At 41.1% G+C, this 15,214-nt stretch overlaps 1 protein-coding gene across 1 annotated transcript in view; it reads left to right on the top strand.

Moving 5' to 3' along the window:
• The window catches only part of LOC132825488 (uncharacterized protein C7orf50 homolog), a 408,037-nt gene extending 393,177 nt beyond the window's left edge, over positions 1-14,860 (top strand). The window contains exons 2-5 of the mRNA XM_060840813.1: positions 3,082-3,284; positions 9,520-9,601; positions 12,196-12,310; positions 14,686-14,860. Coding sequence (XP_060696796.1) covers positions 3,082-3,284; positions 9,520-9,601; positions 12,196-12,310; positions 14,686-14,753 — 468 coding nt within the window. The 3' untranslated portion in view covers positions 14,754-14,860. The remainder of the gene's footprint in view (positions 1-3,081; positions 3,285-9,519; positions 9,602-12,195; positions 12,311-14,685) is intronic.
• Positions 14,861-15,214: the final 354 nt, after the last annotated feature.

Here is a 15,214-nt window from a genome sequence, read left to right as displayed (position 1 = left end):
ACAAAGGGAAAAAATCAACTGAAACCCAAGTAGAGTATAGAAAATGCTCGTGGTCCTTAAGAAAACAATTAGGAGAGTAAAGTGGGGCTTGAAAAAACACTGACAGGTAAAATTACAGAAAATCCCAAGATATTATGTCGCTTTATGAAGGGGAAAAGGGTAACCAGGGAAAGAGTAGGGCATTTAGGGACCAAAAGGGAGGTATGGAGCTGGAGGGCATTGGTAGAATGTTAAATGCTTCACTTCAAATAGAAGCATAGAATCCTTACAGTGTGGAAGCAGGCCATTTAATCCATTGGGTCCACAACGATGCTCCGAAGAGTGAAGAGCATGCCATCCTGACCTAGCCTCCTCTTTATTTCTCTGCACTTTCATGGCCAATCCATCTAACCTGCACATGTTTGTCTTGGGAGGAAACTGGAGCACCCAGAGGAAACCCCACGCAGACACGGAGAGAATGTGCAAACCTCACACAGACGGATGCATGAGGGTGGAACTGAACCTGAGTCCCTGGCATTATGAGGCAGCAGTGCTAACCATTGAGTCACCATGCCGTTCACTTCTGTCTTCATTCGAGGGAAGGAAGATGTAGGTGCAAAATTTGAGGAGAGGAACTGTTGTGCTTTTGAGCAGATTGACATAAGGAGTGAGAAACCATTGGAGGTTTTAGTAAGCTTAAAAGTGGATGGATCCCCAGGTCTGGATGAGTTGTATCCCAGGCTGCGTGGGAGATGAAGGAGGAAATTACAGGGTCTAAATTTTTAATGCCCCTGTGGTCACAGGGGAGGCGCCAGAGGTTTGGAGGATAGCTAACGTGGTTCCACATTTTAAAAAGGGTGGTTGGGATAAACCAGAGAATTACAGACCAATGAGTCTCACATCGGTGATGAGGAAACTATTCGAGAAAATTCGGAAGGAGAGAATCTCGACTTCTCGAGGCAAAGTTTATTGAGGGATAGTCAGCATAGCTTTGTCAGAGGAGGCTCATGACTAACAAATTTGATTGGATTTTTCAAAGAGTTGATCAAAAGTGTCAATAAGGGTAATGCAGTTGATATGGATTTTAGCAAAACCTTAGATTAGATTAGACTTACAGTGTGGAAACAGGCCCTTCGGCCCAACAAGTCCACACCGACCCGCCGAAGCGCAACCCACCCATACCCCTACATTTACCCCTTACCTAACACTACGGGCAATTTAGCATGGCCAATTCACCTGACCCGCACATCTTTGGACTGTGGGAGGAAACCGGAGCACCCAGAGGAAACCCACGCAGACACGGGGAGAACGTGCAAACTCCACACAGTCTGTCGCCTGAGTCGGGAATTGAACCCGGGTCTCAGGCGCTGTGAGGCAGCAGTGCTAACCACTGTGCCACCGTGCTGCCCTTTGACAAGATCCCACATGGGAGATTGATTAAAAAAAAGGTGAAAGCACATGGGATTCAGTGTAACTTGGCAATATGGATTCAAAATTGGCTTAGTTGTAAGACACAGAGGTAGTGTGTGTATAGAATGAGCTGCTAGAAGATGTGGAGGCTGGTACATTTACAACATTTAAAAGGCATTTGGATAGGTGCATGAATAGAAAGGGTACAGAAGAATATAGATTAATTTGGGATATCTGGTCATCATGGAAGAGTTGGACCCAAGAGTCTGTTTCCATGCTGTACAACGCAATGACTCTATGGTAGAAGGCTTTTGTATGGTTGGAACCCTGTGCGTAGTAGTGTACATGCTGGGTCCTTGTATAGGTAAGTCATAATATATATAAACATTATAGATGAAAATTTGGGGGGAGTGTGACCTGTAAGTTTATAAATGACATGAAAATTGGCTAAGTGGTTAATAGTTAGGAAGGTCATCGGTTACAGGAAGATATAGATGGGTTAGTTAGATGGGCAGATCATTGGCAAAAAGAATTTAACCCTGAAAAAGTGTGAGTTGATGCACTTTAGAAGAAGTAACAATGCAAAGGAGTACTTAATAAATGGCAAGACACTAGGAAGCAACAGAGGATTCTTTGTGTGCTTTACCGCAGATCTCTGAAGTTGGCAAACAGGTTAATAGTGTGGCTAAGAAAGCATGTTGGTCACTTGCCTCTATCAATCATAATTTAGATTATAAGAGCAGGGAAGTTATTTTGGAGCTATTCAAAACTTTGGTCAGGCCACAGCTGGAGTAGTGTGTACAGTTCAGGTCACTGCACTGTAGGAGAAGGATCTGATTGTACTGGAGGGGATGCAGAAGAGATTGACCAAGATGTTGCCTGTCATGGAGTGAGTTGAGGGGAGACCTGATTGAGATGTGTAAGGTTTTCTGGGGCATCGATAAAGTGGATAGGAAGCAGCAATTTCCCCTTAATTGAAGGGAGCATAATTCTAAGGTGAAAATATGAGGTTTAGAGGGGATTTGAGGAAAATCATTTTACCCAGAGGGCGGTGGGAATCTGTAAGGCACCACTTGGGAGGGTGTTATAACAGGAAACTTCACAACCTGTAAAATGAGCATTGGAAATGTGACAACATATAAGGCCTTAGATCAAGCGCCCGACAGTGAGATTAAGGTGGATAGGTCAGTACAGACTCAATGTGTTGAACAGCTTCTTCTGTGCTGTATTATTCTATAAAAAAAAGTTCTATGGAAAATCAGAAGTAGCAACTGATAGACGAAACACCGCAGATTATAATTGAGTTGTGTTAATAGTATTTTTTTCAAGTAACTATTCTTGAGATATAGGTTTTGCTGGCAGGGCTGATATTTATTGCTCATCCCTAATTGCCTTGAGAAGATGGTTTTGAACTTTTGGCTTGAAGCTGTGCAGTCACTTGCAAAGTGATTTTAAATAGGGAGTAACAGGATTTTGAGGCAGTGATGCATGTGCAAGTCAGAGTGGATATGCAGTTACAGGGGCTAATGTTTCCAAATGCCTGCTGTACCATTGCTACTGGTTGGAAGAGGTTGACAGTTTTAGAGTTGCTGTCAAAGGACCGTTGGCAAGTTATAACAAGCTTAATTTTTGTGAGAATCTGATTCTTAGGTGTTGCCTATAAAATAATTTTCTATGTTCTGTGATCATCAGGATATTGAAGAAGAAAGGATGGAAATACCAGTACAGCAGGAGCAGGAGGAACTCACAGCAGAAGAAAAGAGAAAGATTGAACGGAAACTGAAGAAAGAGCGCAAAAAGAAAGAAAAACAGCTGCTGAGGGAAGCTGATGCATTAGGAGAAAAAGTGAAACCTCAGCCATCAGCATCTGACCTTGCACTCAAATATCTGAAGAGGTAAAAGATGAAAATCCCCATTATTTTGACAGTCATTTAATCAGGTTAACTTTTGCTAACTCTACTGAGTCTCTGGTGTTGCTATTGATAACATTAGAGATCCTTATCCCAGTATAACCTTCATTTTGTACTCATGATTTGGTGATGCCGGTGTTGGACTGGGGTGTACAAAGTTAAAAATCACACAACACCAGGTTTAATTGGAAGCACACTAGCTTTCGGAGCGACGCTCCTTCATCAGGTGATAATCACTATCCCCTGATGAAAGAGCGTTGTTCTGAAAGCTAGTGTGCTTCCAATTAAACTTGTTGGACTATAACCTGGTGTTGTGTGATTTTTAACTTCATTTTGTTAACTCCCATGTTGTGAAGTGAAAAGCATTTCTTCAGAAAAACAGAAATCCAATATTCAGAGTGTAATTTGTGGTTTTTTTTATGTTTGCACGGCTAGGGAAGCCATTATAGTTTGCTGTTGATATTAATAATCCATTAAACAACTGTGCTTCCAATCTGAACACTAAGAATCTGCATTTTGCTTGAACTTTCATTGTCCTATGGTTGATTGTATGATAGAATCAGCAGTTTTTCAAATGAGGCTAACTGGGACTAAGGAAGTAAATCACTATATCATCCCTTTCCCAGGAGATTTTGTTGTTTGTCAATGTGTGAATCTAGTTGGTATTTCCCTCTTTCTGCATATAACCACAAGAAAGAAAGAACGAACTTGTTACTTTGCACCTTTCACCGCCTCGGGGGATACTAAAGCACTTCAGAAATATCTCATTGTTGTAATGCAGGAAAAATGTGGTAGTCAAGTTTGTGAATAGCAAACTCCTGCAAACAGCAATCAGATAATCTGTTTTGGTGATCTTGGTTCAGGGAGAATTGAGAGTTCTGCCACTGAACCAATGGCAACACCAAACAATTGTATAAATGGCTCACATGCACTTCTGTTATCTGTTGCTGTGCTCACGCTTAGTTTGAGTTGTGCCACCAAGATGAACACTTGTTGATTAATCTCCAAATCGTACAGAAATGACTGTTTATAACCTGAGAGGTCTAATTAGTATCTATTAGGATGGCACAGTGGTTAGCACTGCTACCTCACAGCAGCAGTTACCCAGGTTCCATTCCAGCCTTGGACAACTGTCTATGTGGAGTTTGCATGTTCTTCTCATGTCTGCATGGGTTTCCACCAAGTACACCGGTTTCCTCCCACAGTCCAGAGATTTGCAGATTAGGTGGACTGGCCATGCTAAATTGCAAGTAGTGTCCAGGGATAAGGTGGGTTAACCATGGTAAATGTAGGCTGCCCAGGCAGAAGATGAGCATACAGCCCAGAGGACTTAACATTGAGTTCTCCAACTTGAAATAACGTTTCCACCCATTCCCCAGCTCCTTTCCACCTCCACCTCCTCCCTTCATTTCCACCTCCCACTTCACTAGCTTCGCTATCTTCCCACCCCCAACTTCATCCCATGTCTAGCCCTTACTCTCCTCCTGCCTCCTTGACCTGACCTTACCTGTCCATCTTCCTTCCCACCTATCAGTTCCACCCTTCCCACTCTCCAATACGATATTCCCCAGCCGCATCCACCTATTGCTATTCCACCTACCATTCCCCCAGACCCACCTGTCTCCCTCTATTTATTTGAGCTCCTTTCCCCCTCCACAATCCTGATGAAGGGTCTTGACCCAAAACGTCAATCTCCACCTCCTGATGCTGCCTGGCTTGCTGTGTTCTTCCAACCGCCTGTTTGTCTACTGTGGTAAATATGGGGTTATGGGGATGGTGTGAGTCTGGTGAGATGCTCTTTGGAGGGTTGGTGCAGACTATAATTGCCAAATGGCTGCTATCTTCACTGTAGGGATTCCATAATTTTATGAGTTGTTTCACAGTGTAATGATCCAAGTTGAAAATATCCAGTTTCATTCCTAAGATACAATGACCCTACTTCAACAAGTGCTTCATTGGCTGTGTGGTCATGAAAGGCTCTATAGAAATACAAGTCTTTCATTCTATGCTAATATTAGAGGAGGTATTACTGAGCCAAGCACACATCCTCAGGGAAAAGGGTGAGAGAAGTCTGTAGTTGGAAACAAAGGATGTTCTTTTTATAAACAAAACCTGTTCCTAGGCTACGCATACAAACAAAACCTGTGGCAGGGTTAGGTCAGGATGTTGATTAAATTTATTACAGTCTCCAAATAAATCACCAAAGAGTTTACTTTACTTTTGAAATAAATTTGCTGCCTGTAAACTTGGGAGATTTGTGACCAGTTTGTTCCCAGAAAGGCTGCACTAATTTCCTTATAAATCTCACATCACAGACAGGGCAGCCTGTTTTCCTAGCACTCATCATGTAGTAATGCAAGCACATTCTTGTGATTTGTCAAACTTCACTGCTTTTTCATTGGAACGCTTATCATTTTAGTTGGGATATAAATATTTGCGTGCACCTTGGATTTCAGTGTCCACATTAAAGACGTGTATCCATATTGGTTTGTAAGTGTCCTAGCCAACATTCAAATAAAAACAAAATACTGCAGATGCTGGCAATCTGAAGCAAGTACAGATAGTGCTGGAGAAATTCAGTAGGTCAGGCACCATTTGGGAATAAAAACAGTGTTAATTATTCTAACCGATGCTCTTTCATCAGAATACTGTGCAAGTTGCTGGCCAAGTTTCAAAGTCATCATCTCACATGCAGGCCGTGAGAATGCTAGGCTTGTATATGCTGCACGAGGTTATCAATGCAGGAAGGAATTGATGCTCAATGCTTTGTTGCCTAAAAGTCCTGATAGATTTTAGTTCCAGAAGTGATATGAACTTGATATCTGGTATCATGGAGCATGTTTTAAACCTGAAATCTGCCCACAATTCCTGATAAAAGCAATATAAAATGAAAGCTCCATGAACTTCCCTAGCAGAATAAATCCCCTGACTATTACTGACCAAACCTCCAGGCTGACCTTGGCCCACCCTCAGACTGACTTGGCATTAACAGCTACTATTGAGCATTGCCAAGCCCCAGGATTGATGTCTACATTTGCCCCTGATTCTCTTAAATGTAATCCCTGGACTGGTTGTCCTTGATCTGCAGGAATGACTGACACCCAGTCTCTGGACTCTGGTATGATCAAACACCTGACTGACCTTAGCTACTGTGACCGGAACTGGACAAATCTTTTGACTGACTGTGGCTTTACCCCTGACTGACTGTGGTTACTTTTCACCCCATTAAGGTCTCTTGCTCTTTGACTTTCACACATGACCATTGAATCACATGCAGTCTGTTTGCCATGTAAGCTGCTGGCACAGAGACTGAAGTCCAGTGAATGGATATTAAGAAAGCAATCTTGAAGCAGACATGTTGAGTGAACAGAAAGTAAGCTGTGAGCAAAAAGAACTGGCCTGTGTGGATTCATGAGATGTGCCTTCGTCTCTGCTTGCAAAGCAACCAGGCAAAAGTATGCAAGTCATGGGTACCCTTGAGCCCCAAAGTGAAACATTAAGGGGATGAACTGGTGTGAGAGTTGGTCAGAGAGTAGCCCTGATGGTGTGGTGAGGCTAGTCGTTTGCCGATGCCGAATTGCATGCATGAAGGTTCAAGGAAGATGATATCCGTGAGTAAGCAGTGACATGGTGTTGTGTGCATGGCTGATGGTGGCCAGGCCAAGCATCTGGCATCCTGCAGCCATTATGACTTTCATATTGGAGTTAGTGCCATTTAGTTTCTGAGAGAAGGAGAGAAGAATTGAAAGTGTATAGAAATATAGGGGTGGCATGGTGGCTCAGTGGTTAGCACTGCTGCCTCACAGTGCCAGGGACCTGGGTTCAATTTCTGTCTCGGGCAATTGTCTGTGTGGAGTTTGCATCTTCTCCCCGTGTCTGCATGGGTTTCCTCCGGGTGCTCCGGTTTCTCCCCACAGTCCAAAGATGTGCAGGTTAGGTGAATTGGCCATGCTAAATTGCCCATGGTGTTAAGTGAATTAGTCAGAGGTAAATGCGGGGTGGTGGGTCTGGGTGTGTTGCTCTTCGGAGGGTCTGTGTGAACTTGTTGGGCCAAAGGGCCTGTTTCCACACTGTAGGGAATCCAATCTAATTTAATCTAATCTAATCTGTGCCATCAGACACAAATGCATGAAAATGAGGTAGTCAACACTTAATTAGGTCTTTGATAAGGTTCCTCATGGTAGGCTTTTGGATGCATGGGATTGAGGATGATTTAGCAGTTTGGATTAGAAACTGGCTTCCTGTAAGAAGGCAGTGAGCGATGGTTGATGGATAATGTTCAGCACGGAGTCCAGTTACTAGGATCTGTTTTGGGACCACTGCTGTTTGTCATTTTTATAAATGACTTGGACACAGGCAGAGGTGGATGGTTTAGTAAGTTTGCAGATGACACTAATGTCAGTGGAGTAGTGGGCAAAACTTGACCTACTTTTGGGAAATAAGGCAGGGCAGGTGACTGAGGTGTCAGTGTGGTGCACTTTGGGGCCAGCGACCATATTCTATTAGATTTAAAATAGTGATGGAAAAGGATAGACCAGATTTAAAAGTTGAAGTTCTAAATTGGAGAAAGGCCAGTTTTGATGGTATTAGGCAAGAACTTTCGAAAGCTGATTGGGGGGCAGATGTTCACAGGTAAAGGGACAACTGGAAAATGGGAAGCCTTCAGAAATGAGATAACAAGAATCCAGAGAAAGTATATTTCTCTCAGGGTGAAAGGAAAGATTCGTAGGTGTAGGGAATGCTGGATGACTAAAGAAATTGAGGGTTTGGTTAAGAAAAAGAAGGAAACATATGTAAGGTAGATTGAGTGAATCCTTAGAAGAATATAAAGGCAGTAGGAGTATACTTAAGAGGGAAATCAGGAGGGCAAAAAGGGGACATGAAATAACTTTGGCAAATAGAATTAAGGAGAATCCAAAGGGTTTTTACAGATACATTAAGGACAAAAGGGTAACTAGAGAGAGAATAGGGCCCCTCAAAGATCAGCAAGGTGGCCTTAGTGAGGAGCCGCAGAAAATGGGGGAGATACTAATCGAGCATTTTGCATCAGTCATTACTGTGGAAAAGGATATGGAAGATACAGACTGTAGGGAAATAGATGGTGACATCTTGAAAAATGTCCAGATTACAGAGGAGGAAGTGCTGGATGTCTTGAAATGGGTAAAGGTGGATAAATCCCCAGGACCTGATCAGGTGTACCTGAAAACTCTGTGGGAAGCTGGAGAAGTGATTGCTGGGCCTCTTGCTGAGATATTTGTATCATCGATATGGAGTCATAGAAATGTACAGCATGGAAACAGACCCTTCGGTCCAATCCGTCCGTGCCGACCAGATATCCCAACCCAATCTAGTCCCATCTGCCAGCATCCGGTCCATATCCCTCCAAACTTTTCCTATTCATATATCCATCCAAATGCCTCTTAAATGTTGCAATTGTACCAGCCTCCACCACTTCGTCTGGCAGCTCATTCCATACCTATATCACCCTCTATGTGAAAAAGCTGCCCCTTAGGTCTCTTTTATATCTTTCCCTCTCACCCTAAACCTATACCCCCTAGTTTTAGACTCCCCAACCCCAGGGAAAATACTTTGTCTTTTTACCCTATCCATGCCCTTCATAATTTTGGAAACCTCCACAAGATTACCCCTCAGCTTCTGACGCTCCAGGGAAAACAGTTCCAGCCTGTTCAGCCTCTCCCTATAACTCAAATCCTCCAACCCTGGCAACATCCTTGTAAATCTTTTCTGAACCCTTTCAAGTTTTACAACATCTTTCCTCTAGGAAGGAGACCAGAATTGCATGCAATATTCCAAAAGTGGCCTAACCAATGTCCTGTACAGCCGCAACATGACCTCCCAACTCCTGTACTCAATATTCTGACCAATAAAAGAAACCATACCAAACGCCTTCTTCACTATCCTATCTACCTGCGACTCCACTTTCAAGGAGCTATGAACCTCCACTCCAAGGTCTCTTTGTTCAGCAACACTCCCTAGGACTCATATTTTCTAAGTTCTTTATAGTTCACATCCCACATCAGGGAGGGGAAATTTCTGCCTTATCTGTTTTCTCAAATTGCTGGTTAGGGGAGCTTGGTATGTACGAAGTCACTGCGTGCTCGCATTTCAACAGTGACTAACATCAAAATGTACTTTTTAAAAAATGGAACTGACTACATTTTCCAAGTTATTTTTCTTACTTTTCTCACTTTGTTTGAAGTTGGTCCAAGGAACGGAAAAATTGGAAATTTCAGAAGACGAGGCAGACCTGGCTCTTAAAGCACATGTATGATCGTACTAAGGTAAGGTATCAATGTGAACGAAATGTTACTTTCAAATTGTGCTAACGGCAGACTCAAAGTGAAGACATTGCAAATGAACCAGCTATTGTAAAATATTAGCTGGCACTTACAAACTGAAATTGGATTTGTGTCAAATTAGCATTTAGAGAAGTCCTTAATTTGTTGATTTCATGACAGCTGTACTTCCTGTATCCTAAAAGAGTCATCTGTCTCTTGTGATGCTAATGCTATTGGTAAAGGAGATTTGACTCTGTAACTGATAGATGTTGAACTTTAAAATAAGATTCTACACATCAAGGTCAAAAATAGAACAACTTAAACCACCAAAAATACTGAGCTATATCATTAAATGGGATTTCTCCTATATGATTAAATGGTATGTATCTTCTTACATTCACTCATTTGTCTCCGAATCCAACTGGCCTTAAATATTGAAATAAGCTTTTTTGATCAGGGCAGCTGGATGCTGCAAACATCAGCCACTTTCATAGATGCTACTGATTCCATTTGCTGCATTTTATCTTGGTCGAGGAATTCAAAGCATCATAATGTGGTTATAGCACAGAAGGAACCCGTTCAGTTCATTGTGTCTGTGCTGGCCCCCTGTAAATTTTTCTCTTTTAGGTATTAATCCTGTTCACTTTTGAAAACTTAAGTTGACCCTACATCCATGACTCTTTTGCAAGCCCTGAGCACTCAACGTATGGGTAAGTTTTACTCATGTTATCATTGCTTCTTTGGCAATGACCATAAATCTGTGCTCGATCATTCCCGTTCCTTCCACCAGTGGGAATAGTTTTTCCCTATCTATTTGGAGAAGAGAACTTTGAGAGGAGATTTCACAAAGAAAACAGTGCCAGCTTCAGTATTTCTGCTTAACTGAAGTTCCTTATTCCATGGAATCATTCTTGTGGATCTTGGCTGCATCCTCTCTAAGGCCTTCACACCTTTCCTCAAATGTGGAGCCCAGAGCTGGATGCATTATTCCATATGAGGCCAATCCAGTATTTCTTATGGTTCAACATGACCAACTTGCTTTTGTGCTCCATGCCCCAAGTAATAAAGCAGAGAATGCATTTGCCTGATTGACCGCCCCATCAACTTGTCGGCCCACCTTCAGTAACTTATGGATATATATGTCCCGGTCTCTCTTCTCCTGCATCCCTCTTAGTATTGTATCCTTATTTTGTGTTGCCTCACTCTGTTCTTCCTACCGAAGTCGCTGTAAAATAATTTCATTGATCTCTCAAAAATTCTTTTGGCTCTTATCTTTCTGTGTTTTAATTGATTTGTCATATGCTGACCTATGTTATATTAAATATCATTGTTTTGTTGATGTTGTGAACATGTTATGCTGGAATGTTGAGGCTTATTTGAGTGGTTAGGCTGACTCCCTGAATTGATTCGAACATGTGGCAATAATACTCATGCCTTTAAATATTCACCTGATTGGCAACAGTAGGAATATATTAAAATAGCTGCTGTATATCACCCATAACTAGGACTGGACAATGTCAAAACCTGTGCTGGCACAATCAGAAATTGATAAAGAAGAGTAGTAAAAAAAATTGGATTTGGAGATTACAAGGTATTATTGGAATAAAGTTTGGGCTTTTCTCCTCAGAGACAAAAGCAATCTTTATAAACAGCAGCCAACCTCCTCCACAGAAAAAAGTCACATGATCAGGTCATGACTTATTGTTGGACTTTTGCTGTGTACAACTTGGTTAATTTCTTTCAAATGCACTTCAAAAATACTTCATTGGCTATTAACATTCTCTGGGGTGTTCAATATTGTGAAAGGCATGACCTGAATGCAGGTTATTCCTTGATGGTGCTTCGTTGTTGTTCTCGACACTGTCATCCTGGAGTTTGTGTCTGTTTTTTTTTAAGAAGCAGTGAGTCCAAAGGGTGTATCTGTAGATCTCTGATGAGAATTAAGTCTATTGAAGTTGGTTTCAATGATTGTTAGAAACATAGAAAATGGGAGCAGAAGTATGTCATTTAACTCTTTCAGCCTGCTCTGGCATTCAACATAATCACAGCTGATCATTCTACTCAATTGTCAGTTCCCCCATATCCCTTAATCCCTTTACCCTAAGTGCTACATCCAACTTCTTCTTGAAATCATACAATGTTTTGTCTTCAACTGCTTTCTGTGGTAGTGACTTCCACAGGCTCACTACTCTCTGGCTGAAAACATTTCTCCTCATCTGAATGCTAAATGGTTAACCCCAGATCTTTAGACCGTGATCCCTGGTTCTGGACTTCTCAGCTCCCCAATGGGTACATCCTTCCTGCATCCACCCTGTCTATTAGAACTTTGTGCTTCTCTGCAATGTCCCCTCATTCTTCTCAACTCCAGCGAATATAATCCTAACTGATAGGAAAACAAGAATGAAGAGAAATTGCACTTAAAACTTCAACGGACAAATATTATGAGTTCCCACAATCTTGCAATGGCCTAGCAATAATCATTTATCATTTCTCTTTGGACCATGGTATTTTAATACTGTTATTATCAACCTCGTGATTCTGACAGTAAATTCTGTTCTATAGTGCTGAGCTACTTATTGGTTCCTGCTTTGATGTAGATCTCTGACAAGCATTTTGCCAGGTTGCTGAAGTATCTAAATGGGCTGAAGGGCAAAGCTCGGGAGGAAACCATTCAGAAAGCTGAGGCTCTGATGAAGGAATTTGAAACGACAGGTAAATACTTTGTATGATCTACCTAAGACATTGCTGTAGATTATTACTTACTCTTTCCATGAGATACATGTGTATCAGAGATGGTTAGGAGCTCAGAACTTAGGATTCTTCTCAATACTTATGGATTATACCATATTCACACTTTATTGATCAATTCCTCTGACTCACAAGATCAACTTTAGTGATTGGTAAGTCTGTGCAGGCGCGCGTTAACAGTGTTCTCAGAGGGGGATTGATCTCTGTTAGAGTTCAATCCTCAGAAAGGCCAGAACTGAGGGGATTGGATTCAGGTATAGAGGATCAGGGACATGGGAGCTGGGAGATCAGAAGTCTTGGTGGGTAAAGGTTGTCACTGTCGCGATTTCATGGGCGAGATTGGAGGAGGATCCTTCCACCACCCATAGGGTATTTTCAGGCTGGTATATTGAGTGCAGGAGATGGGTGTAAAAGTATTTGCTGCCATAATCCACCAAGAACACACTTCGATGTGGTTACAGAGTTGTCTATGGGCTAAAGCTGGATTAGGTCTGTGTAGTGAATTAGATTATTAAGACTTTAACACACTACACCCCACCCAGGCTAACCCCAAATGCACCCATTGCTTTAGTTAACATTCCCCCGTTTAATGTCGAGCTTGACATATTGCCATTTAAACGGTAATGTAAGAAATATTAAGTGTGTTTGATGAAATATCATTATTTTTACTTTAATTTTTATGCATTGCATAAGGATTCTTTTTATTGTTGAATTTTATAAAACAATCAATATATTTTGTCTAATGAAACCTAACTGAATTCATGCTACATTGCACTTGTCATGATACGTGCAGAATTTGCATTCAGAGGGTCTTGTATAGTCTTTCTTTTGGGTTGGAAACCAAACTTTAGACTCTGTCAGAAAGTACTTTGATGATCCATTGCAGAACAAAACCCAAGAGGACTAATAGATCAAAATCTCGGAATGACTCAACTCCAATAATACCCACTGGCTCATGAAATACAATTGTATTAATTTCCACGCCTTCCATTTGTAAGGAGCCTTACAATTGTTGATAAGGAGCCTTATTTTATTGACGAAAAGCTTGTACATGTAAAAGATTTTACAGTTCTATGAGGAAGTGTTATGGACCAGGCCAGACCCCTGAAAACATTTCAAGAAGGTAGCCCAGACCCTAACTTTGCTTGTTGTTTTAAGCAGGTGTGAAGTGGATATTCCAGGAGAGAATCAGCTGGTCAAACCACTTTGTTTCAAACAAAACAGAGTTTATTTACAAGTTTATGGAATGAAATGCAAACAACAGAAAACAGAATACTGAATAAGTTATTCTCTCTGAAAATCTAGTAATCATCCCAACTTAATGATGCTGTTCCAAATATTTGCAACAATCCCCATAAACACCGCTTAGCACAAAAGATAAAATGAAACACAAGTTCTTACAAGATAGAAGTCAGAGAGAGGGTACCAGCCTGGACCTGCTTCTGTGGGTCCATCAGCTTTTCTTTTTCACCCTACTCCTAAAAAAAAAAATCCAAACCAGAGAAAAGCTGAGGTGGAAGAACTGGCCGCACCACTTTCATTATACAAGTGTTTTTCTAAAAACTTGAAAGCCTCTGCCTGAGGCAGTATCTGTTGGCTACTATCAAATTGGCCCGAAAACCATACACCCCAGACTTTTTGGAGTCTGTGTCATTTACGACCTCTCTTAAAAAAGAACAAGAACTGCATGACCTTGTTAAAGGATCAGCATCATCACAAAAGGCTCTTTATATCTTCTCAATATTTTCAATAGAATTACTGTAGTGACAACACTCAAGACAATACTTCCAAAAACACACTAAAAATCAATCATTGTGTTTCAAACAGTACAACATTGTCAACACTGCACTGGCATTGTGACATTCTGAGACTGTGAAAGGAGAGCTTTACAACTTGCAAGACTGTCCTTCTTTGTGTTCTCCTTTTTCTGTCTTTTTTGCTTCTTTATTCCTCCTTTACAAATATACTTAATCATTTTCATAGGCTACTTTCTAACATTATACTACTAAGGGAACCTGTGTCAATTAAGATATGCCATACATGGTAGTGATCTCTAGATTTAGAACTACTTGGAGAAGAAGGGGAAAGGGAGCATCTGGGAGATAGTGAGGACTGCAGATGCTGGAAAGTCAGTGTCGATAAAATGTGGAGCTGGAAAAAGTACAGCAGGTAAAGCAGCATCAGAAGAGCAGGAGAGTCAACGTTTTGGGCACGACCCTGCAGGAAGCATCTGGATTATAAAAATAAATAATTGTCTTTTGAGTGCATTAGGTTTTGATTCTTTGAATGAATGTGTGCAAAGAAACTTAATATTTGCTGATATGTTTTCACTTGCACAGATGATTGTACTGAAGACATTTCTGTGAAGATTGAACGAATACGTCAAGTCCTTCAGCTTTTGTCTTGAAATTTTTCAAAGGATTCATATAGTTGTCTCCCTGCTTACAATGTAGTTGAGCACAATTGCAAGATCACATTTAATCCAATTTTTCTGGCACTGCTCTTGGTTTGACTTCCCCACTAATGATTATTTTGTAAAAATTTGTTTGTAATTTGTGATCATAATAAAATTTGTGTTTTGTACAAAATACGCTGTGCTTAAAATAATACTTCAGTGAATGGGTATGCAAAAACATCATAAAAGTTTGGAGTGTCAAACAGAAGAAATGTTACTATGGTGAAAGAAACAGACATATTGTATTTGTTTGTTACATGCAGCAGCTCAAGATGATTGCAAAAACTTTCTTCGATTCCTGCTAGGTGTTTAACCAGAGCAGTGAAGGATTATGGACTGAATCAATAAGAAATTAGGAGACTTTGGTGGGAGGTATATATTGGGAACATAGCTGTTTTTTTCTTTTGACATTA

This window comes from Hemiscyllium ocellatum, chromosome 20, assembly GCF_020745735.1.
Source record: "Hemiscyllium ocellatum isolate sHemOce1 chromosome 20, sHemOce1.pat.X.cur, whole genome shotgun sequence".
NCBI lineage: Eukaryota > Metazoa > Chordata > Chondrichthyes > Orectolobiformes > Hemiscylliidae > Hemiscyllium > Hemiscyllium ocellatum.
Note: the sequence above shows the minus strand (reverse complement) of the source record. Positions and strands in the feature narration are given on the sequence as shown.